The sequence below is a fragment of the Kryptolebias marmoratus genome, linkage group LG9 (genome assembly GCF_001649575.2).
Source record: "Kryptolebias marmoratus isolate JLee-2015 linkage group LG9, ASM164957v2, whole genome shotgun sequence".
Classification (NCBI taxonomy): Eukaryota; Metazoa; Chordata; class Actinopteri; order Cyprinodontiformes; family Rivulidae; genus Kryptolebias; species Kryptolebias marmoratus.
This window is the reverse complement of record NC_051438.1, coordinates 8,148,439-8,172,493: the sequence shown is the minus strand read 5'-3', so window position 1 is coordinate 8,172,493 and position 24,055 is coordinate 8,148,439. Positions and strand designations below refer to the sequence as shown.

Genomic DNA, 24,055 nt, shown 5'->3' with positions numbered 1-24,055 from the left:
TTAAACTATAAATATGAGGGCAGCTGTCAAGATGGGTCCAATGTGGGCAGAAATGAGCAACAAAAAAATTGGCTGCACGTCTCACTGGTCACTTGGTCACAAACACTGCAACAGGGAGTTTGTCTATTTGCTAATCGTTCCAAGTTCCAGCGACACAAGAGCGAAGCCCTGCGACTCGTGAGGAAACCAAGAACTCCTACGAACATTTAAAGACATTTTGGAGACTCTCTCCTAAAGGCATGTTGCCAACAGTCACTGCCCTGTCAGATACTAGCTTTAGGTATAAGATATTAATGGTATTTCACATGAAACATGCCTTTCCTCCTCAAAGAGGCGCATAACAAGTTAATTTCTGTTGGAAAACATTTAAATGAAAGACAACCACAGGTGTTAAAAGGTTTCTCTGTACTTCTAAAACAACAGAACCTGTTCATACAATATGAGAAACATATAAACTGAAATTAAGTAGATCTAAAAAACCTTTGTGAAAGCATTGTGAATAGAGTGTTTAATTTGCTCTGAGGCCACTGTGGTGTTGCCAAACTATGTATTTTTGTTGGTGTCATTATTATTTTTTTCCCTGGATGACTTGCTTTTTTTGTTGATTCCACCTGAACAGGCATGTAGTCAGATTCCCTCCTGTGTCATCTGTCGCTCTCCATCCCCATGGCCGCTGTAAATACTCTTGTGTAGGGACAGCAGGAAGTGTGTGTCAGGATGTTATGTCTGAGACGGTAGAATTTATTGTCGGTGTTGTAGAGGCAGCGTATGACTGCAGTACAGTTCAGAGTTAGACATGTGACATGATAGAGCAGGAGCTGTGTTACAGACAGCTCAGGGGAGATGATGGCAGCAGAGAATAACAAGTGAGAAAAACTGTTCTTCTAAATGGAGAAGCGCTCATGCTAGATGTGTGTGTGTGTGTGTGTGTTTGTGTGTGTGTCTGCTTCCACGTTGTGTCTGATACTTGGACGTGTGCGTGCGGACATGTGCGCGCCTGTGTGTGTGTGTTTCTGTTTGCAGAGGCCGAGGAGCTCTACCAGAGGCGGGTGCTGACCATCACAGGCATCTGTGTGGCGTTGTTAGTGGTTGGCATCATTTGTGTGGTGGCCTACTGCAAAACCAAGTATGTCTTTGAAGGAGTGATTCATGAAATGCTTTAAACCTTCACATTAATCTCCTGTAAAAAGGAAGCAGTAGATAAGTACGGTAGCTGCTGCTTGCGCTCATGAAGCAGAGATGCTACGATCCCATTTACAATTAAAACTTCTGCAGTGCAATTAAGAATCACACTGAAAGGAGGAAAGGATCAAAAATGTAATGGATCTTTTAAAGCAGGTTTTGTGGAAAGTTTAAGAACAACTAATATCTTACCTGTTGTAGATAGCTCTTTAAATGACCTCAGTTTGTAGAAGTAGTTTAATTCTAATTATACTGACAAGCTAATGTCCAGCAGACTCAATCTGAAAGTGAACTGCTGCCGTCTTCAAACAGCTACAATCTCTTAGATTTTATAGCAGTTCATGCAAATGCTATTTTATAAATCTGTACATCACTGTCAATTTTGCATTATACAGATATGTCGATGAAAATGTTATGATATTCCTGCTTGAAGTGCCTCGAGCTGCACCGGAAGTGCTACAGCTAGCTGCAGCGTTTGCAGTTCGCTAATGTAAATAAACACAGAATTCTGTGAAAATTATGCAGTGTAAAGGGTTATAAAATTCTGTTTGCATGAACATGTGTGAATATTTAGAGATCAGAGTTGTTTTTAAAACGGCGACAATCCCCTTTGGGTTGTGGCGTCGCTCGGACTGCTTGTTAGCTCATCGATCCAGTCAAAACTAATGCATGTTTCTCCAAACTGAGGCCATTCGAAGAGCTGTCGACACCAAAAGATTAAAAAGATTTGAACTTTTGCTTTAAAATAAAGGCTGTGTTCTGTGTTGTAAAAAAATGACTTAAACCTTTCTGTACGTCAAGAACAGAGTCAACATTTTACTGTGATACTTTTTCTGCTTAAACAAGGTTTATTGTACTGTTTTCCTTCTTGTTGTCATTTTCTTTAGACTTCAGCCACCTGCAAAAATGTTTTTCTGTTTAATCTACTGTATACCCTTCTCTTCCCTATAAATAGTATTTGCTTATACTTAAGTTTGCTGCAACTCTCTGCAGGAACATCTTCACAGTAAAATGCAGCGCAAGGACACGGGTGTTTATTTTTTATTTGCAGGTGCCTAAAAGCACTACAGGTGTTGCTACTGTGCTTCTATTAAAAAATAAAACTAAAGCAATAAGTGATCATATAATGAAACCTCTGCAGAAAAAAGAAATGCCTAATGCTATTAGAGCTACTTCGTCGGACATCAGAAAGGGATATTGTTTTCCAGTTTAGTGCTTATGTCAGATCATGTTTGTTTTTATTTATTTTTTATCGCCACCTCTCCAGGAAGCAGAGGAAAAAGATGCAGAGTCACCTACACCAAAACCAGAATCAGTGTGTGGAGCAGCCAAACCGCATGTTGGCCAATGGGCCAAACCACCCCGGCCCTGGTCCTGAGGAGATCCCCATGGTTGATGTGAGTCCACACAGCAGAAACACCCAGCAGGCTGAATGTAACTCACTGACTCAAGAAATGAAGCCATACTGACTGCTGAAGAAAAGGCCCTGGAACAGGTCAATACAGACAGACGCAGGACGCAAAACACGAGCAAAAAAAATCACCCAGCGGAAAAATTCAAAGTGAACTAGGTTATCTGGCTACAGCTCATGTAGCATGGAGGCGTGTTTGAATTATCAAAGGTAGGTCAGATCTGCTGAAGGAAAAATGACGAGACCACTTCTTTGGAAAGCACACTCACTGACAAAACAAAGTTAAGCACCCTGAAGAAACGGTCCAGTTTGGGAGTAATTTAGTGCACATGCAGGCCAGTGATGGGAATGGTTTGGTTTGCAAGAAGCTGGTATCGCTAGAACAGACACCACATGGTGGCATCTGTCCCCCAGCTGAAGGCGCTGTAAAGCCTGAAATCTTCGGCGGATAACAGCCATCCTACTCTGTGCAACAATCGCTGCATCCAGAGCATTTCTTCCACTGCGCCTCTCTTCCTGAAGTCTCAGGAGAATCCCCATAAGTTTAAAAAAAACAGCAACAACACAGGGCCAACTTTGTCCATAGCGCTTCCGTTGTCTAATGGCTGCTACCGACCAAACTAGTTGTGGAAACGCGATGCATTTTTTATAGAGCCGAGCCAAGCTGGGCCGAGTAGAGCGGGGCTTCTGTAGTAACGCCAGTGGAAAAGGGACAAAAGAGACTTCAGCAACAACATTTAATCTGAAGAACAACATTTAAAACAGGTCATTGTCAAAATAATGCACGTAATTTGCTAAAACAACTTTCCCGTAAGTTTTGTTGGAACAGAAACAGCTGAGCATCGACACAATCTACTGGCTTGCTTAGATAGAAAACTTTTACTAATTGGCTTTTTATAATGTCTGTGAATATTTCTATGCATTGCCCTTTAGTTGTGAATTGGCGCTATATAAATGCCATCTCTGTTATCCATTTGATCTGATTTTGTAATCACGACAAAACAGCCACACAACCTTTTAACATGTGCAGAGTCATTTTATTTCCCCCTCTCCGTCTGTGTCAGTGAGTGTATTTTAATAATTACAGAACGATCTTTCTTAATGTGTTATTTGGAGAGAAAGGGGAGATTTTGTCATCCACAGTCCAAAACATCTTTAAGGGTTTAAAGATGATAAAACGAAGCAGAGAACTAGTAATGAATGGCTCTGATTTTCAGGTTCTCAGGCAGCAATTCATCAAGAATAAATATGATTTTGTGATGGTAAAAACTGCATAGAGTCAGGAACATTTCTGAAAATTATTACTTATTAGCCACCGTTTGTGACTGCACTTACAAATATCAGCAAAAACATTTTAAAACAAAGAGATAGAAAAGTGTTATTCAAACCACTGCTCTGTGATCTCAAAAATAACTATTTGCATTAGAGTTGTTTTTTTTTTTTATATGAGGTAATGTCTTGTTTCTTTCAGCAAAAGAATGACATACACTCTTTACTGACAGATTCTGGGTGCTAGACTAGCAGGTCAGGTTAACATCCATCTGAAAGTTTCTATAAAGTTATATTTATCTCAATAAGTTATATTGAGTTTATTGGATTATTTGTTTATCCCTGATATAAACATAGGTGTGACCTAAGTCACAGTTTGATACGTATCTCGGTAAGAGATTAGTTTAGTTTGGTACAGGTTTGGTTCAACAGGAAAAATAAATAAATGGCAAATGCTTTTTGTTTATTATTATTAATATAAATAGCTGGTTGGCCCCAATCTTCTCAGCACAAGAGAGAGAGGAACAAACCGTGCTTGTTAAAGCGAAGGTTCTAATGTAGCAGGTGGTGTACAGTAAGGATTTGCTAGCAGGTGAATAAAGGTATCTCTCTTTTGATGAAAACGGATCCAAAATAGGTGCAGCGCCCACAGTTTGTGTGAATGCTCAGCGCAGCGCACCACCAAGCGAGCTCTCCGTTGTCTCAACGCACGATGAAAACTTGGCGCATCCGGTCATGCAGACACTTACAAAAATGCACTGTTTGTATGTGTGTGTGTGTGTGTGTCTGTGTGTGTGTGTGTGTGTGTGTTTCCTTTGACTCAGTGACGGAGTTGCTCTTAATTTTCCTTACATGTGACTCTCGGTGCTGCTCTCCACTCAGAGTGGGATAAACACGGAGGCAGTTGTTACATTTAAGCTTCAGCTGAACAAGATTTAAATCTCCTAAATCCGCGGATGTTGCCCTCGTTCTTTTTCTCCTCCTTAACAGTAAATGCTTTTCTTTGAGAGCCTGACAAATAATTAAAAAAAATAAAGATATGAGCTCTCTCTTTAGGATGAGAGCGCCGATTGATTGGCTGTGAGTACCATATTCTAAAACATCCACACTGTGATGGTTTGGTACAAATACATCTACTGTTACACTGCTGATAAACTTTTTTATCAACTGGTTTGTCATCTCAATCATAGCTGACAGCAGTGGCTCAAATATGACGAGACATATCAGCACTTTTACTTAGTTTGAGCTCTCTGTAACCAGAATGTCTGGTGCCAAATGTTCAGAAAACCCTCAGGCTTTATTTTAAACAAAATTAAGCAGAAAAGAGGTAAAAGGGAAGAGAACTGTTCGCTTTCACCTGAGCAAACTGCACAGAAAGCCAGATGGAGTCTGATTACCTTTCAGACATAAAATTAGCCCAACAAGTACAATTTTTTTGGACTAAAGTGAAGTTCTGCCTCCAAGAGATTGTTTGTGTTGATAAAACTGACCTACTGACAATGTAGGAAAATTTAGTGCCACAGTGGAAAACATCTGCCGTCATGCCAGAGATGTAAACTGTATATATTAATAGACGTCTGAGAAGTAGAAAGCTTAAGGGACTAACCTTTCCTGTCAGCTGGTCCCAGTTTTAAGTCCCGCCCCCTCCATGGAAACAAACCGGTACACCTCAGATAGTTTTACATAGTTCTTACCTTTCTGTATGTTCAAATATAAGCGTTTTTCTTGCACATTTAGCCGTTATTGGTTATTTGATGTTTAAAAGAAAGGTCATGTGACACAATGATTGTGTGTGGAGGAGTAAGCAGGACACGTTCTTAGTGTCCAGGCTCTGGTTCCAAGAACGAATCATGGCAGCTTCCATAAAACGGGATCTCTTGGCTTCAATTCCCAACAACGAGCAAAGGCGGGAACACTTTTTCTATCGCTACATATTTGTCTATGGATGGAAAAATCAGCTGCGAGCTAGCATCAGTGACAACCGAAATGAGGACAGACACAATGAATGAGATGTGTGGAAGCCTTTTATTTATTTTTTTGATATTTAATAAAGCCTAATAATTTTCCTATTTTTGATTTTTCAGCTTTTTATTTTTTAAATGAGAACCTTGAAAACAGCAATAAGAGCTGTTTTTACACGTCTGTTTTTCAGTACATCTCAAAGAGCGTCCCTACGACAGAGTGTGTGATCAGCCATGGAGCCGAGGGGGCTGGCAACTATGCAGGCAGTCGAATGTCGACCCGCTCCCACCACTCCACCACTGCCTCACATGCTTCCAGGTAGAAGATTAGAAGCTTCACTTCTACTGTTTTACTCCAAACTACTTTCTTTTCTTTTTTTTTTAAATGGTATAATGTTCAATATGTATTAAAAGAATATTACCCTAGTCTGTGGCGATAAAACAAGAACATTAGGTTTCAGATAGTAAAGCGGTTCACTTTAGATCTTCTGTGGGCTTCTATGGAAAGATTATGAGCAGTTAGCATCTTACCTGTTGTAGATTATAAATAGTTTATTTCTGACCGAAATGACAAGCTAGCGGCTAGTCTGAGTCGGACCAAGATCAAAGTGGATTGCTGCTGTCTTAAACAACTCTAATTTCAAGAATTTCACAGCAGTTCGTGTGAACAATTTTTCAAATCTTTATATTGCAGCCAGTTTCATATTATACAGTTATTGCAGAAGAAATGTTTCGTTATTCCTGCAGGAAGTGTCTCCAAGCTGTATTGGAAGACCTACAGCTAGCTGCTGCTGTTCATTGGTATTAAATAACCAGACTTACTTGTGAATAACTATGTAATGCAAAATTGACAGTGGTGTAAAGGTTTATAAAATAGTAAAGGCATAAAATGTTATGAAACTTTTGAAATCGGAGGTGTCCACTTTGATCTTGGCCTCGCTCAGACTAGCTGTTAGCTCGTCAATTTTACCCCAAACTGAGGTCGTTCAAACAGCTATCTTCAACAGGTACGATATTAAATGTTTGTACTATTTTCACTTGGAGTTGTCATGGCCACGACCAGGCATCATGGTCAGTAAGCACATTGGTACAGAGCCATCAAAATGGATGCAGTTTCCAGCAAATTGGTGCCATTAGGCCAACACAGCTCCTTGGTGTCCTCCTGCCTACTCGGTGCTGCTTTAACATTTCAAACTTGTTTAACACCCACACCTGCAGACACGAGGAGCAGACGTGGAGCATGGAGCGAACAGAGAGTGTGAACTCAGACTGCCAGTCAGGTGGGCTCTCCAGCTCTGTGGGAACCAGTAAGTGCAGCAGCCCAGCGTGCATGGCGAGGAGGGCCGCCCACTGGGGCTGTGCTGACGGCTCCAGGATGGGGATGCAGTACGGGGACTCCTACGACTCTCTAAGAGACTCACCTCACAGTGACAGGTAGTAAAGTATCTGTGGTAATGATTGTGAATTAGGAGAGGAGTGTGATAATTGGCCGTAGCTTTTTCTTTAGTGTGTTTGTCCGTTTTAAACCACATCTGGTATTTTTACTCTCTTGCATCACCTAGTGGCTCTGAGTTGCTATTTATTATTTACCACGTGGAGAACTTGAGTGAAATCACACTTGTTCAGAGACCTAGATGTCATTCAGATCATAAAGCTCAAATTTTACAAGTAATAGTTTTAATTATTGTGTAATGTGATGCTAAATGGCACAACTCTGTAACAAGTGGTAGCTTTATGGTAGCTCTATGGCACAGGTGTCAAACTCCATTCCTCAGGGGCCGCTCTCCTTCATGTTTTCGATGTTCTTGCTTTAAAACACCTGCTTTAAATAAATGACTTGTTGCCGTGCACCTGGAGAATTTGATGATTTGGTGAGGAGGTGATTAAACCATTTGAATCAGGTGTGTTGGAGCAAAAAAAACCTAAAACTCCCAGGACAGCGGCCCTCAAGGTCTGGACTTTGACACCCCTGCTCTATAATATACCCCTGATTATTTTCAGTTTTTCAGTTTACTTGAAATAAGACTAAGATCAATTAGTCATCCTTTAAATCCAGGTATTCAGTTGGGTATTGATCTGAGTCTGGTCTTGTTTTTTTCTGATCAGAAAAGGAAACAGTCTACATTTCTGCTCACAGTAATAACATCCTTTGATGCCAACCTCTTAATATGTATGCGGAAAATTGCATAACTCCCTCCTCTTTACAAATATAGCGAATTAAGCTTGTCAGGACGTGACAGTGTTTCTTCCAGGAACATCAGCCTGTTTTCTGGATCCATCTTCGTGCAGCACTGCCCCCGCTGAAGGCTCGCTCAGATTATTGGTGGAAGGAACACAGATACTTCCTGGTTAGCTCGGTGGCTTTTCCGTCCCCCTAACACCTGCTATCCATCCACCGTGGTCTCACAAAATCTTGTTATAGTATCTTAATTTGGGCAGTCTTCCTCTTAGAGATCCTCAGTTTTGGAACAGTTTGTAGCTGTAATAAAAACAATTAACTGATTTTTGGGATTTTAACTTTCAATTGAAACAGTGACATACATCAGCTTCTCAATATCTATCTTTCCCAACATGTATTCCTCTTTTTTTGTCCCGTATGTGTGCGTGTATTTATATAATCTTTAGTTGTAGAGTTGATTTTAAATGTGTTGCTTTTGTATTGGAAGTTTTAAAGATGTATTTTTTAAAAGCCTAACCTGGAAACATTCTTTTTAAATAATATTAATGATGATTTTTTTAAAAACTCATTTAAATGTAGTGTACTTATTTGCAATGAATCATTAGTTACGCTCATTTTATTTTCCCTGCTGTTTATTTATATCTCTTTTCTTTTTGTCAGTGTCTTTGTTTTGCTAATTCAAAATATTTTAATTTTTAAAATTGAAAGGTTTTCTGAATTCATCATTTTTATGATTTAAATGTTTATTTTTTGTTTTTAAAACGTACCTCTGGTTTTTCCTTGTTAACAAAATTGCAGTTCCTCAGTCCCTCCAGTCCCTTCGTGGGTTTTTTTGTCTTGTTTCTCACATTTTATGTTTTATAAGATTAAATTAGCTGTAAAACACTTTGTTTTACACTCCACAAACTGCTTTGTAAATAAGGTTTGATTGATTTGAACGATTATTCGATAAATGTACTATCTATGAAATAAATTTTATTTGTCAATTTAATCAGGCATTTAAAAAAACTGCCTACCACCGAGATGACCAGAGACTTCCTGGGTAAATAAAAATTTAAAAAATAATACAAAATCCACGCCAGTAACTCTGAAAAGAACATAATTTGGGACATAATTTTATGAACGTGGCGTGGCACTAACAGCAACAGTGGTCTTGATGCTCTTGCCAATAAAACAATACTCCTGTGCACGTCTTGTACGCTTCACAACAATTCAGATTCGAAATGACAGAGGCAATTGCATCGAAGATCTATCTTCTGCTGGCCCTCAGTCAAGGTGCTTGCGTACGCTCGACTCGCATTAAGAAGCATTTGTGCCGTCTAGGTCAGAAATTGATGCTGTAGTTCACAACAACATTTGTTATTCCCGGTGAGGCAAACCTGCATGGACAACTAGGTCTACGTAATACATGCCATAAAAAGATTTAACTGTTGTTTGGTACATGCAGTGATTTTTTTTTTTTTTTTTTGGGGGGGGGGTTCAGGGATTCAGTGATAAACACAGCCACAATGCCACTTTACTTAAGAACCTAATGCTGTCTTGAAGATAATGCTCGACTCCAAAATTTGTCAAGAATCCTAATAAAAGCCGAACTTCAGCATAAAAGCATCCACCTCATTCTGCGGCAGAGCGGATGTGAAACGTTTTGACGTTAGTTGTTCCCTTCATTTGAAAGCACACCTCTGAAAATTTGAACAGCCACATAGCTCTATCCTCCTACGTTAGAACAAGAAAGGGTAAACCCTGACCCCCCCATCATGAACAGGTAAAGCAGGGTGGGACGGGGGGGTTAGGGGGAATGGGGGTTCAGTCTTAAGAGTCACTAAAGGTTTGAAATGTGCTCCAGTAACTGTAGAAATGTGTTTTTCCGTCATTTCCGTCCAGGTATGTGTCTGCGCTGACCACGCCGGCACGGCTGTCTCCTGTAGAATTTCACTACCCCCCGCTACCACCCCAGGTGCCCACCTTCCAGATCACCTCACCCAACAGAAGCCACGCCCTCTCCCTCCCCCCCGCCGCTGCCGCCTACCACAGAGAGGACGACCAGCCTCTGCTGAGATGTCCCGATGTACGTAGGCAGACAGGGTGTCGATGGTGGCACCGTGTCGCTGGGTAACAAATATGGCCGCTGATATCCTCGAGCTCGTAACGGACAGCAAACGTCCTAAAAGATATACCAAAGTCAATAACGTGACAAAGCAGCTCAAGGGTTTTTGAAGCGTTCTTAACTCGTCTCTTTGTGAAAATACATGAAATATTCTAATGAGTTTGATATGATCACTGTTCTTTGCTGTGTATTTTGATCTTCAGTGTCAAGTGTTTTCGATACCATGTGCGTTGGTTTCTGAATCAGGACCCCTCATCACGCTCAACAGGTTTAAACGTTAAAACTAAGCCTTTGCAATTAAAGAAATTGATCCTCAGATGCAAAAGTGGTGGGATTGAAAAGTTAAAGGCTAAAAAAGGAATAGTTTTGTTACAATAAGAGTAAATTAGGATAGTGCATGGTATAAACCTAAAATGTTGAAGAGATTAAAAATTGGGGCCTGTTTTTGTTGCTAACGCTTTTATGTTAAAGATGGTGGTCGGTCAGTCGAGGCAGTGGCGTCTTAGGGTAACCATGGCAACAGCAGCAGGTGTTTCTCACTCCCACACTGACAGGAAGGACAAAACAAACCCGCTAGTTTTAACCCTCTCAGGCTCAAATTAAGTTTTAGTAACAGGAAAAATCATATATTTGGGGAAATTATCATCTGAGTAAAATAGGATTATAAAATATGAATGTGGAGTAATTAGGTATATGCATTTCGCTGTTGCAAATCTGCAATGTCTGCCTTGAGAGGGTGAAGAAGCTTTAAAATACATCTTAAACTTTGACTTACATGGCCATAATCCGTCCTATCAGAGCTACTTTGACCACATGTGATGAACAGAGTCATGCATGTTTTACTTTCTTAATGTCAGGTTAAAGATGTGAGTTAACAAGAAGGATCATTTTGATTCTTCTCTGAAAACTTACTTGAAGTTTTGTATTGTTTTAAATGAAGTAGCTGCTGGGAGTCCTCTAATTCTGGGGCTCATAGTTTAAAATCTGTCCCTCCCAGGCTTTTGGTCGACATAATATGTGAAAGAGAACGAGTTCACCTGTTTTAAGGTGAACTATTTAGATGAAATGTAAAAGTTGTGTGAGTAAGAAGAGCTTGTTTGGATCAGCTTCGACAAGTTGTAAAACATGTCAGGTTAATGTAAGTCGTGTCTTGTTTTTTTTTCTTTCTTTTTAATCATTTTTCAGGTTTTGAGAAGAACTCTTTCTTAAGAAAACGGCGTAGCGATGTGAAAGAACGCTGCATTAAAGAGAGGTTTCTAATCTCAATGAGACTTTGACCTGCGTAAATAAAGGACGTATACTAGGGGTGGGACGAGCTCTCGCAAGACTAAAATTTCACAGGATTTCGTGTCGAACTGAAAACTCGTAACCCTCCAAAAACGCCTGTCTCGTTACTTTGTCTGGTGGACGTAGAACCAAAAATGTCTCCCCCTCTTTCAGTTGTCTGTGGGGCAGCGGTTCATAAACTGTCCGGCTCTAAGGCAGACGTCCCTCAAGATGCATTCGTGTTGCATTTGGGAAAATATTTATATTTGAAACCAATAAAAAAAGTGATTAAAAAGGAAGACATAAGAAATGAACAAGTCTAATATTTAAAAATAAGTTCTAGTAAACTTTGTTTGGACTAATTTTATATTTCTGTATGAATATTCTGACAGAAGACATTTGAAAAACATGGCAAATTTATTAGTTTTTTGGTTTTTGAAGGTCTGAAGAGAGTCGTGTGAAAGAGTTTTTAAGAGTTGTTTTCTAAACCTGAAAAATGGTACAAAATAAATTTAAAAAGCAGGTCTTCGTTTGGGGCACTAGCCCAGCCTGGATGAAGACTTATGCTCTTTTTTTCTGACGTCAAGGCTGGTAAGACACTAATTGCTGATAACTATTAGACCTAACATCACTTCAAAAATGATCCCTTTAAAGTAGCTTTCGAAAACGCAAAGATTATGAAAAATATGAATAGTTCAATGACCATTTTTATTTGGAATCAAAGGTCTTAGCAGCAATGTCCTAAGTGTGCTGAACATTTTACAATGTTTAAGTAGCTCAAAGTATGTGGAGTTAGAGGCCAAAAATTGTTTGTCAAGGGAGAAATGGGATCACTGTAGTGTGAATGCTGACTCATAATTTACACAATAAGAAAGAAAACCTTAAAATATAGAATGACAAGCCAAATAACTTTATTCTAATATTGCACAGAATAAAACAAGTTGCATCTACAGGGGTTTAAAACTGTTTAGTTTTCTTCTTTTTTTTGGCTGTTCCCTTTTCAGGGGTCTCCACAGCGACTCATCCTCCTCCATCTAACTCTGTCTTCTGTGTCCTCTGTCCTCACTCCAGCTACCTCCATGTCCTCTCTAACTGCATCTTTGTCTTTTTCCTGGCAGCTGCATCTCTAACATCTTTCTACCAATATACCCACTGTCCCTCCTCTGCACATGTCCAAACCATCTCTAACTTTATCTCCCAGTCCTTCAACCTGAGCTGTACCTCTGATGACCTCATTCCTAATCCTGTCCATCCTTGTCCCTCCCAAGGAGAACATCAACATCTTCAGTTCTGCCACTTCCAGTTCTGTCTCCTGTCTTTTTGTCCGTCCCACTGTCTCCAAACCATACAACACAGCTGCTCTCACCTCTGTCTGTAAACCTTTCCTTTGACCTTTGACCTTTGCTGCCACCCTTTTGTCACAAACCATTTACTAAAATCTGAAATAAAAAATACAAACCTCCTACCTGGCTTCATAAGGAACAGCATGCTGCTGTCAAAATCTGTTTGTGTGCAGACCAGGTGTAATAACTGCATAATCACAGGAAATGACAACTGGTGCAAGTTGTCATTTATGCATAAATAAATATTTTTAATAATAACAATAATCAAACTTGTAGGAAATAATCATTTGCTCACATTTATGCATTGGAATCTGGGATCACGGCTCAGCTGAAGCTCTGAAGCACACACAAGAATTAAGAAACACGACTTAAATTGAAGGGAATTTATTAGAAAAGGGGAAAAGAAATATTTAAATTATTCCCAAATCACAACACAAGTTATGAATAAATGGTTTCAATAAATGTAGGAAAAAAAGGTGATCAAAATGATAAGTCATAGGATAACTGTCGAGCCTAAAATATGGGTTAGATTAGCTCTGAATGAGGACGAAGGAAAACCAAAGAAAGACATTTTATTGAAACGATAAAGAAAAATAAAAGCACTGTGGAGTAATAGGTTTCACTCTGATTAAACCAGAATAGTTATTAATTCTTATTGACACTGATACCATAACCACACAGCAATGATAGAGGAACATTCAGACGGTTCTGAGAGGCTTGTGACCCAGTCAGTGACATCAGCTCCAAGTTAGAGCGCTGGAGATTGTCTTTGGGACACGTCCACAGGTTGATGATTCCTGAGGATGGGTGGAGAAACCTCTGAGTGACAGCAGGACAAGCCCCGAAAACCACCGCTGCATGAACCAGCCAGCTTCAGAACCTGGAGGCTGGTCTGGCTTTGGTGTCCCGAGAGTTTGTTTTAAAAAATGGGATTTTTGGGAAGGTTCTTCAGATGTGAGGAGGACGATCTTGTGTACTCTTGTGTGTAAATAAAAACAGAATGCAACGATTTACAAATTTTATAAACTTGTATATTATTCACAATGGAACGTTAAAAACATGTCAAATGTTTCAAATGTTGAAACTAAGGGATATACATTTTTAGGACAAAATAAGGCAATTTTGAATTTTATGGCAGCAACATCTCCAAACAGCTAGGACAGAGCCATGTTTACCACTGCAAAGCATCCTCTCTTCTCTTAACAACAATCTGTAAACTTCTAGGACCTGAGTAGAGCAGCTTCTGGAGGTTTTGGAAGGAATGTTGTCCCATTCTGGTCTGATGGATTCTAGTTGTTCAGCAGTCCTGGGCCTCCTTTGCTGGATGGGAGCATATGTTGTTCTAAATCTTGTATGTAATGTTCTGCATTGATGGTGCTCCTCCAGATGTCTAAGCTGCCCATGCTAGAGGCACTAATGCACCCCTATACCACCAGAGAGGCTGGCTTTTGAACTGTGTGCTGATATGGTCCCTTTCCTTTTTAGTATGGAGGACATGGTCTCTTTGGTTTCCAAAAAGTTTCAAATATGGATTCATCTGACCACCGAACAGTTTTCCTCTTTGCTTTAGTCCATTTTAAATAATCTTTGGCTCAAAGAAGATGACAGCATTTCTGGATGGTGTTCACATCTGGCTTCTTGTTTGTATGATAGAGCTTTAAGCAGCATCAGTGGATGGTACTGTTATGTAATTTTCTTTAACAAAGAGGACAACGAAGAGTTTTGTCTTAGGATCATTTATTTAAGCTATATAGCTGAGAATCACTGTGCTGAGGTGAGTCAACAGAGTGTGTCTGAAGCATTACAGAGAGCTCCCCCTTCTTATACTATCGTAGGATGAGGAGGGGTCAGGGGGGAACAGAAGGGTCAGATAGCTGACCAGAAGGGGAGGTAAATAAAGAACACATCCTTTATAGGCTTGTAGACACATACTGGTAAATTTCCATACAGTCAGGAGGGGTCAGTGGGAAACAAAAGGACCAGATAACACATACATCCTGGCACCCTAGGGATAAGAATGAAGGCATTCCTAACTAAACTAAAACATGGTGGTCACATGCAGCAAGAATCACTGAAACAGTATTTTTCCCATTACAGTACAGTGAACTGTGTTTACAGACAATGATCTGTGGAAGTGTTCCTGAGTCCATGCAGTGATGTCCAGAACAGAATCAGACCTGATTTTGATGCAGTGGCCCCTGAGGGCCCAAGTATTGACTTTCATTGTTGTCTTTTAATGATATTATGAACTTTAGATGATGGGATATTTAAAGTCTTCCAAATGTTATATTGAAGAAGGTTATACACAAACAGTTCCACTTTTTTAAACTCTGTTTTTCACAGACTAGAGAACCTCTGCTCATCTTTTTTTCTGAAAGATTCAGCCTCTCTAAAATGCTATTTTTTTATATCCAGTCCTCTTACTGACCTGTTGCCATTTAACATAATCAGTATCAAAATTTCCCTCCATTTATTTATTCATACCATTTACTTTTACAGCATTGTGTTGCTCCTGTACCAACTGTTTTGAGATGTGTCGCTGTTACCAAATTCAAAATTACCTTTTTCTTTCTAAACAGTGTGCAACATTTTAGTTTCACCATCTGATATGGTCACTACATTCCACTATGAATAAAATATGGCTTTTGGGGGTTTGCAAATGATTGCATTATGTTTATATTTACATTTTACACAACGTCCCAACTTTTTCAGAATTGGGATTGTGTAAAGTGTCCTTGCTGCTTCGCTTCAGGGTCAAATTGGACTGATAAGACATAATGTTTTGAGCTATGCAGTCCTCTGCTGCCATTATTATGGGATTCAAGATGGCTAATTGGCTAAAACTGCATTATACTGTTTCTGTGTAGCCAAAGTAGTGATCAGAGTCTGCTTGTGAAGAGAAACCCAAAAAGATCCCATGTCAGAGTGGAAGGCAAATACACATCCTGCAACAGTCCGAAAAATGATGGAGGTTTTTGGGTAAATAGGAACATGATTCACATGGTCCGTGACACTACACAACACTGCTGCAACACTCTTTTATTAAAAACTGTGGACATTTGTCTCAAAGTTACAAAGTCAAACCCTTTAGTAAGACTCTAGTAAAATGGCCTTTATTACTAGAATCTTGGTTGTAAAACTTTTAAAACCTAAAGAAAACAAAAGAGAGGCTTATTACTTTGTATTATGTGGGGAATATTGAATAGTTGCATAAAAAAAGGAAACGGAAATCACTGGTTAGTCAACAAATGACTTTGCTGACAATTTTTTGGAAAGATTTGAAGAGGTGTCAGAAAAAGTTTCGTCCACCTGACTTTCTTTTGGTTCATTAAAAGAACACATATAATAAGACATGTATTAGCATTGGTGTAGCTTGAGTTCTCATTGTTGCAAGCATACAGTTTTAAGAAACGTTTTTTTTTATGTTTTTTTTGTCAGGATGGAAGTTTATACAGGCAGCCCCGGCGTCCTCGGCGACCGTATCTGACGGAGAGCACAGGGAGTCTACCGTCCAGTCCCTACCATCTACCCGACGACGAGGCCTACGAGACAACGCAGGAGTACGCGTCCTCGCGGGAACCAATCCGGAGCCGGCGCCGCCCCCGACGCAACCGCCTCAACGGACACATCTCCCAGCGTTCGGTGGGCCTACGGGACTACAGCTCACAGAGCTTCAGTCAGTCAGAAGAGGAGGAAGAAGAGGAAGAGGACGAGGACGCTCACGGGGAGAGCACACCATTTCTTAGTATGCAGAACATGAACATGGACCCGCCCCTATCAGCCTCGGGTTTCCGCTCGTCTTCTAGTGCGGACACACGGACTCACCGCGGGCTGAGTCGGCCTGGCGTGCGCAGCAACGGGCAGGGCCGCGGCTCCCAGTCGCAGCGCTCCAAGGCTGACAACATGCCCCTTTAAGACTGGACCCCCCCCCAATGCCCACCCCCAACAACCCTGCCACGCCCTTCCACCTCTCACACTCCCCTCCGTCCTTCACACAACCAGTGGACTAGAGACCTGCACCTAGGAGAAATATTTTTATTTTGTATAACAGACAGATATTCTAAACAAATGAAATATTTATTTTCATTTCAGCAAAAATTGTCTACTAGCTAACAGCAAAGACTTTTTTTATAATGGGGGGATATTTATATGTAAAGTTTTTTGATTTACAGCATTATGAGAGATGAAAAATAAGAGAATTATGTGCCAATTTTTTCACAAGTTAGATTAATAGAATAATATTGTGGTGCCTTTTGCTGTATGCTGAAGTCGGAGGTCCCGTTGAGTTTTTGTAGCTTTTCTTATGAAGACTCCTCATTTTTATAGAGACCAACCCTCTTCCTTCCTATTGCTTTGGTTTTATTTTTATTTCTTTGTTGTTTTTTTTTCTCTAATTTGGGATCTTCCTCCTTTTGAACTGTGATCAAATTATGTCATCATGCAATATTGATTCCTTCTGTGTAAAAGGTGTCTGTTTACATGACCCACTCGTTCGTTTCACAGGGACGTTTAGTCAACCGAATGTGTAGGGTAGAGATCTCCGACGAAGGTTCATCGGTCATTAATGTCCTCGTTCGCAGTTATTTGTTGTTTCTGTGAAAAGAAGAGTGGTCGGTGGTTGTTAAGGAAAGGTGACTTCCTGTATACAGTTGTGGTCAGACGTTTACATCCACTCGTTTTGGGCATGAATGTCATTTTCATTTTAGATTCAAAGAATGAATTAATTGTTTGAGCCGTTCTTTTTTCCAGAGTGGAATGATCATACGACTTCAGTGAATTTCAAGAATAATTGAGTGCACATGTTTTAATTTACTGTGGGTTTTTCCTAATCCACACAGGGTCACAGTTTTACATACAAGTTCAAATATACTCTTTCACCTGAGTCTTTTTAATAAATGGTGCTGGCGGTTGTAGAATGCCTTCTAACTTGACAAGATTAAAGCCTATTAACGTTCCTATTAGTGATCATCATTGACTGCAGCTGGCAGTTTTTCTTTCCCAGCATAAAAGTGATTTGTTGGACAGCACTTAATGGATTGACCAATACTCAGAACAATAGGAAAGCTCAATGAACTCTGGAGATTTATGAAGGAGAATTGTAATTTAAACAAGTTGAGAAAGTCTTTTGGAGCCATTTCTCAACAACCTTAGAGTCTAAGATCATCAATTCAAATGATTGTACTTAAGTACAAATTATTCAAAGATGTTTCCAGTCGTCATGGTCTAGAGAAAGACATAAACTGTCACCTTTAGATGAAAGAAAATTGGTTAGGATGTTCAATAAACATCCAATGAACCACCAAGGCTCAAGCCTGCTGTGAACTGGAAACTGTTACATACCAGATCAACAGATAGATGGCTGAAACTTGTTGAAACAAAACTGGTTTCTGATTGGATAAAACAGACAAACATTAGGTTTCCTTTCCAAAGCCCCGATCTCAACCCTGTTGAAAATTTGTGGTCTACGTCTGAAACCAGAGTTTGTTCCACGAAACCAAACATTTTAAACAAGCTCTACCAATGACAGAAGCATGTTGATGGATACGAAAAGTGTGTGGTTGAGGTGAAACTTGCGAAAGGGACATTTAACCAAATACTAGTGGGGTATGTATATATTTGAAGCTGTATGTATAATTTCGACCTGAGTGGATTGTTGTTAAAAATCAGTGACGTGTTGTACAATCAGTCAAATCTGGAAAAGAAAAAAATCATTAAAAGACTGAAATGAGTATGACATTCATGCCCATGATGAGTGTGTATAAACCTCTAAGCACTGTAGGTGTGCCGTCATTACTTGATAGTGGTTGCAGTGTGTGTGTGTCTGTGACCTGTAGATGGTTTGAAACACCTCGTGAAGCCTCGTGTGTCGGCGCCTGCGTTCGCCTCGGTGGTTGTGGTTTCTTGTTTGATTGACATGTTCTTCCCACCAATCGTCACGCTGCCAGAAGCTCCACTGCACTGTAAGCACCTCCCTCTGTGAGCAGTCGTTGGTCAGGGAGCTCCAAACCCAACCAATCCAGTTGTAATCCAGCCTGACTCTGGCCCCCCGTGGACTGCCTAGCCCGCCCGTTTCCTATGCCAGCAGCTTAGAGCCGCACTGTGTCTCAGGACTTCCCATCACATCACAGCCAAACGACTCACAGCAGAGAGAGCACATCATCTCAGTCGCTGCTCAGTCCACAGGGCCAGATCCATATCCCCTCACTCTGTTTTTGTTGTGGCCATAAGGTAGGAAGCTGAGGTTTTGGAATATGAATGAAAACTCATTATTTTTCTTCTTTTAAACTTCAAGAAGTTATGTGTTAGTGAACATGTGTGTAGCTGTGTGAGATCCACAATGTCGATGGTGAAGTAAAAAAAAAAAAAAAGTTTTGCAGAGACCACATCTGTTTGCCCTGATTTAAAGGGCCTAAGCTAGAAATTCTGCCTCACCCCCAAACCCGCCTTGAGAGAAGGATATCATTCTGGGTCCTTCTTTTCCTTTTCCTTTTTCTTTTTATTCCTTTGAGAACCTTCACAGGTCCAGCCGTGAACACCAAGAACCATCCCCACGTTTTACCACACTAGCGATGGCACAGCTCTGATGTGGATTTAAAAAAAAAAAAAAGGACATTAAAAAATAAAATTACACTCGCTGCTAGAGAGCGCTTTCCCACAATTTTGTTTCACTCACAGCCAAATAACGGTGTGCGATAATCCAGATTACGGCATCTTTTGGTTTTCATCCCGACGCTTTTCTTGCTTGAACTTTTTTAGCTTTGTTATAACTGACTGAATGATGCGTCTCTGTGTCCCTCCCCCCCACCCCTTTCTCCACCCTTCATCGCCCCCTCACCTTCCTGTCTTCCTCACCCTCTCTGGACCTTCCGAACAGATGTCTTTAAACGCTCATCTGGAGTGCACCGAACAGCACACACTGACATTAGGCCGATCTAAACTCTTCCACTTGAGACCCTTTTGAAGCTCGCAGAGGAAAATGATGCCGTGTCTGATAAAAACACGTTTCCCCTTTTGAGTTAGTTTACAACGAGCAGAGTTTTCTTACACTGGCGATGCATGGATCACAGACATTAGAAAGTATCTTAAAAATGACCACAGATTCGAGCGAGTCGTAGTAGAATTGTATCAAAGTAATATTTGGGTTCTTGGCCCAAAGTTCTGCCTAGTTTTGTCTTACTGTCACTGTAATCAATCTGGGATTTAAGAAGAAAAGTGAGGCTATTGTGCTTCTAGAGCTAGTTGAATTGTTAACGAACCCGCCGTCTTTTTCCTCACCCCTGCACCTCCCACCCACCTGCTGCATACACACGTAAATGTCACTCATACACACACTGATACACACTCCGACACACACTTTCATATCAGCACTCACACTCACACGCAGCCCTTCCCGTGTTTGTTTGTCAAGCAGTTTGTCTTTTTTTACCTACCTGTTCCCTCTCTTCTCCCCACGCCCCTCCCCTCCTTCAAACTTTTTCTCCTCTCAGCCTCCTGCCCCCCACCCCTGCATGTCCTAGTGGTTACCGGTAGTTGGGTGCATGGAAAAAGCAGCAAGCAAATAGTTTTTCCACTCGGTAAAAATAAAAAAAAACAAACAAAGAAAGAAAAACAAAAAATATGTCTTCATTTTAAACATTCAGCAATAAATCCCCTTCTCTTCATGTCCATCATTCTTGGAATATGCTAGACAATTTTTTGCAAGTTTTCTCCAAAACATGCTACTTGTAAAAGAAGAGAAATCCAAAACCACCCCTTCATATGAAAAATAAAAAACTAACTTTATTCCTACCATTTTGGAAACGTCCTGTCATTTTTTGAAATGATTTTGTTTCTTTGATTATTTATTTATTTTACATTTACATGATTCTTAAAATTATTATTATTTAAAGAAGTTAAAGGTCAAAGGTGCAACTACTGGTGTTGAATGTGAATTTTCACACTGGAACACTAGAGGGCAGCGTTTACTCCAGCTTCATTTAAAGTGAGAGGAAATGAACAATACTTCAGTCTGTTAGACACTGAAATAATAAATGACTATATCGCTAAGAAAAAAAAAACTTACCCCAAAGGCTGCCATAATTCATCAAAGTAGCACAAAAGTATGCAGTCATCCAAACTGGGCTTTAACTAACACCACAAAAAGAATCAGAATAGACAGAAAAAAAGCTGTTTTAGCAGTGACACAAAAAGTTTGTTAGTTCAAAGGGGAAAATTCATCATATTGTGATGCCAGAATACCTAAAAATCTTGATAGCACTAAAATAAATCAACCATAATCTGGCATTTTCAATTTTTTTCTAAGCAGAAATGTCATTTTAAAGCACACCTTTCTGACATGAGAGCCTGTGGAGGCAGGTGCATATGAAGCAGAAACCAAATATGGAGCACAATGACCTATTGTTTCAGTAGATTAATACAGAAATTGGACTGTTTATTGACAAAAACAGGAATATTCTGGATCAACATAGAGCCTGTTCTTCAGCAACACAATAGAGGATGGAGTTGCGAGCGCCCATAGTTTTCCATGGATCAACTCATCTCCTTGTCACTGACTGACGAAGGCTGCCGAGGCCGCATGACAGACACAGTAAACCGGGTTTGTGGTTACACAATGAGCAGAATGTGATGAAAGGGCCAGGGGGCAGGCATTGTTTTTGTGGAGATAAGTATGGAAAAAGGGCTGAAAGGTGGCTGCTCTGGCCCGTCAGCATGCACAGACCTCTGGGTGCTGGTGATCACATTCCTTGGGACAACTGAAGCAAAGTACGGCCAAACGGGGCGGTTTCCTTTCTAACCATCAAACATGTAAGTATAGCTGAAATAACAGCACACATGTTGTCTTTTTATTGTGCTTAAATAGAATCAGGATTTTATTAAAGATAAACCACTGTTTTGTGCTTTGAAAACATAGTCGTTATTTGGCTCTTTTCTTGCAGAGTTTTAGACTTTTGTGCTTTCTGACAACAAAAACAGAAAACAATGTGAGTTTGAACAGCTTTATTGGGAATTTGTTCCTAATTTTTGTCACAAGCTCACATTCAAGCTGGAGACTTATTATCTGTTTTCTTCTTAGGTGGCCATTGTGTTCTGCTGTATCAATGCCCAAGTATGATGTCCCTGACGTACCATCAATGACTCTTTGGAAACCTTTGATACTGTGCTCTGCTGCCTTGTAATCTTTTTTGATGCTCTTTTTAAAACAAAAACAATTTCTTGTATTTGGACATAAGAATTAATATTATTAAGTCTGTTATTAGTATTATCATGACCCTGACACAATTTAAAAGTAAAAAGGTGTGAAAATCATGAAATATGCCCACTAAAATTTTACTTTCTCACAAATTTTAACAATTATCATAAATTCAGCAGGAGAAGCTGTGAAAGATTCCAGCTGAAACCACTAATTAACAGACTGGTTGCTATAAGTTAGGTTGATGCACTTGAAAACACTATCTCATGGTGTTAGCAATATTTACCTCCAAACAAAGGTGTCCAGCCAGCACTGGTTTCCATCAAAATGGCCTGTATTGTGTTAAAAGAGAATTGACACAAGCTATATAATTCGAAATACAATTTGCCGTAACAGTATTTTCAAAATTTGACTAAAACAATCATAATCTTTAGTTTAAACCTCTGGTATGAAAGGTAGGGAAATAAAAAAAATTTCTTCAGAGCTTTCATTTAAAAATCATGTTCTGATCCAAAACTTGTATGTTGGTTTAAAACTAGAGCAGCAGTAAAAATTAAAATGAAATTGGCAAAATACATTAGATTCTGATTCAGAAGGATAAGCTGGTGTCTAGAGGGTGACACGGGAGTGGATTTTCACTCCTGTCCCATTCCCGGGAAAATGACACCCACTCTCATCCTGCTCCTATTCAGAATGACTCCCGCTCCTGTACCACTCCTTACCTCTTCTTGTTCTACAGAAGCCTGTTAATCACCCATTGATTCAAATCAGGTGTGTTGGAGCAGAGAAATAAGTAAAACATGGAGGATGGTGGCACCCGAGGACCAGGTTTGGAGACCACTGCCATAAAGTTTGACTACAATTTGCAGCTGCCCACATGGCCAAGCCAAATGGAAGAAGAAAGAAAAACAACAACAGAAAAAACATTTTCTGGTCAGACAAGACAAAAATTGAGCTGTTTGATCACAATGACAAGATATTTGGAAGAGTCAAGGTGAGGCTTTTAAACCTAAGAACACTGCACCAGTGTCAAGCATGGTGGTGGTAGCATCATGCAGGCTAACATTAAGCTTCTGGAACAGCCTTTACAGAGAACGGAACTCAACCCTACAAAAAATTTGTAGACTATACTTAAAGGCTGGGTTTGTGCCAAGAAACCAACCAATTTAAACAAACCCTACCAATTCTGCTAAGAAGAGTGGTCAAATATCCAGGCAGAATTACACCACACATGTACAGAGGTGTGTATGTTCAAGCCTGTGTGTGTTGACTCTACGTGGATAAAAGAAAATCCACAATAAATTCAAAGTTGGACACCTAACTTTTATTTTTAAAAATCACTGAAGTTGTATGTCATACAATCATTCCTCCAATTCAAATCATTAACAGCCCCAAATTAACCTGACATTCACCCCCATGACGGGTGTATATAAACTTCTGACCACAGCTGTGTGTAAAAAGGTCTTGAGAAAATAAGGCGTCACCATAACTCTAATAAAATTACCACTTTGACACATATGAACCCCTTTAATCTGATGCATGCAAACCCTAATTAAACCCTAACTACTAATATTAAAGGCGGACCCTGGTGTTCCAGCAGGTTTCGGTTCCTGGCTTATTTCTGAATGTCCGGTTACTAATGCAGCCTGATTCTTGCTTGGGAGTTTTCCATCAGCCACATTGCTTTGCTGCCACAGGTGTGACAACACGAGAATCTGGGATTTCTTGACACATAAACAACTCCAATAAGTTGTTCCTTCCTGGATCCTGTTTAACCTGTTTAGTTTATGTCTTCTAAGGGATGGGTGGAATGACACTTGACAATGACATCATTGTTGAAAACTCTTCCCTTGCTGTGGTTTTTAAATGTAAGCAAGCTGTTACACTTGTTTTTGACCAATGTCTCCAGGCCCTTAGGTGTTGAACTCTCAGGGGAGTGTTTGGTTGACACTGAAGAATGACACGTTTCTAATTTAAGAGGTGTCATTTTTAATTGTTTAATATTCCACATGATTGAATAAAAAAAGGATGTAGCGAAATAAATTAATGGTGGTGATGCCAACAAAAGCTTTACAGAAATTTAAAAAAAAAAAGACAGGAGCAGCAGTGTATTTGAAGAAGGTAGTCCAATGGCATAAAACTGAATT

At 39.9% G+C, this 24,055-nt stretch overlaps 1 protein-coding gene and 1 long non-coding RNA gene across 3 annotated transcripts in view; both read left to right on the top strand.

Moving 5' to 3' along the window:
- Positions 1–19,380, top strand: part of nrg2b (neuregulin 2b) — a 48,541-nt gene extending 29,161 nt beyond the window's left edge. For both annotated transcript variants that reach the window (XM_037977607.1, XM_017419792.3), the window contains 6 exons: positions 1,024–1,126; positions 2,450–2,579; positions 6,015–6,142; positions 7,042–7,257; positions 9,887–10,070; positions 16,157–19,380. In XM_037977607.1, coding sequence (XP_037833535.1) covers positions 1,024–1,126; positions 2,450–2,579; positions 6,015–6,142; positions 7,042–7,257; positions 9,887–10,070; positions 16,157–16,633 — 1,238 coding nt within the window. In that variant the 3' untranslated portion in view covers positions 16,634–19,380. The remainder of the gene's footprint in view (positions 1–1,023; positions 1,127–2,449; positions 2,580–6,014; positions 6,143–7,041; positions 7,258–9,886; positions 10,071–16,156) is intronic.
- A 1,900-nt stretch (positions 19,381–21,280) lies between these two features.
- On the top strand, positions 21,281–21,906 carry LOC112450622. Its single transcript, XR_003039292.2, has 3 exons — positions 21,281–21,523; positions 21,655–21,699; positions 21,792–21,906. It is a non-coding gene; the product is annotated as an uncharacterized LOC112450622 (long non-coding RNA).
- Positions 21,907–24,055: the final 2,149 nt, after the last annotated feature.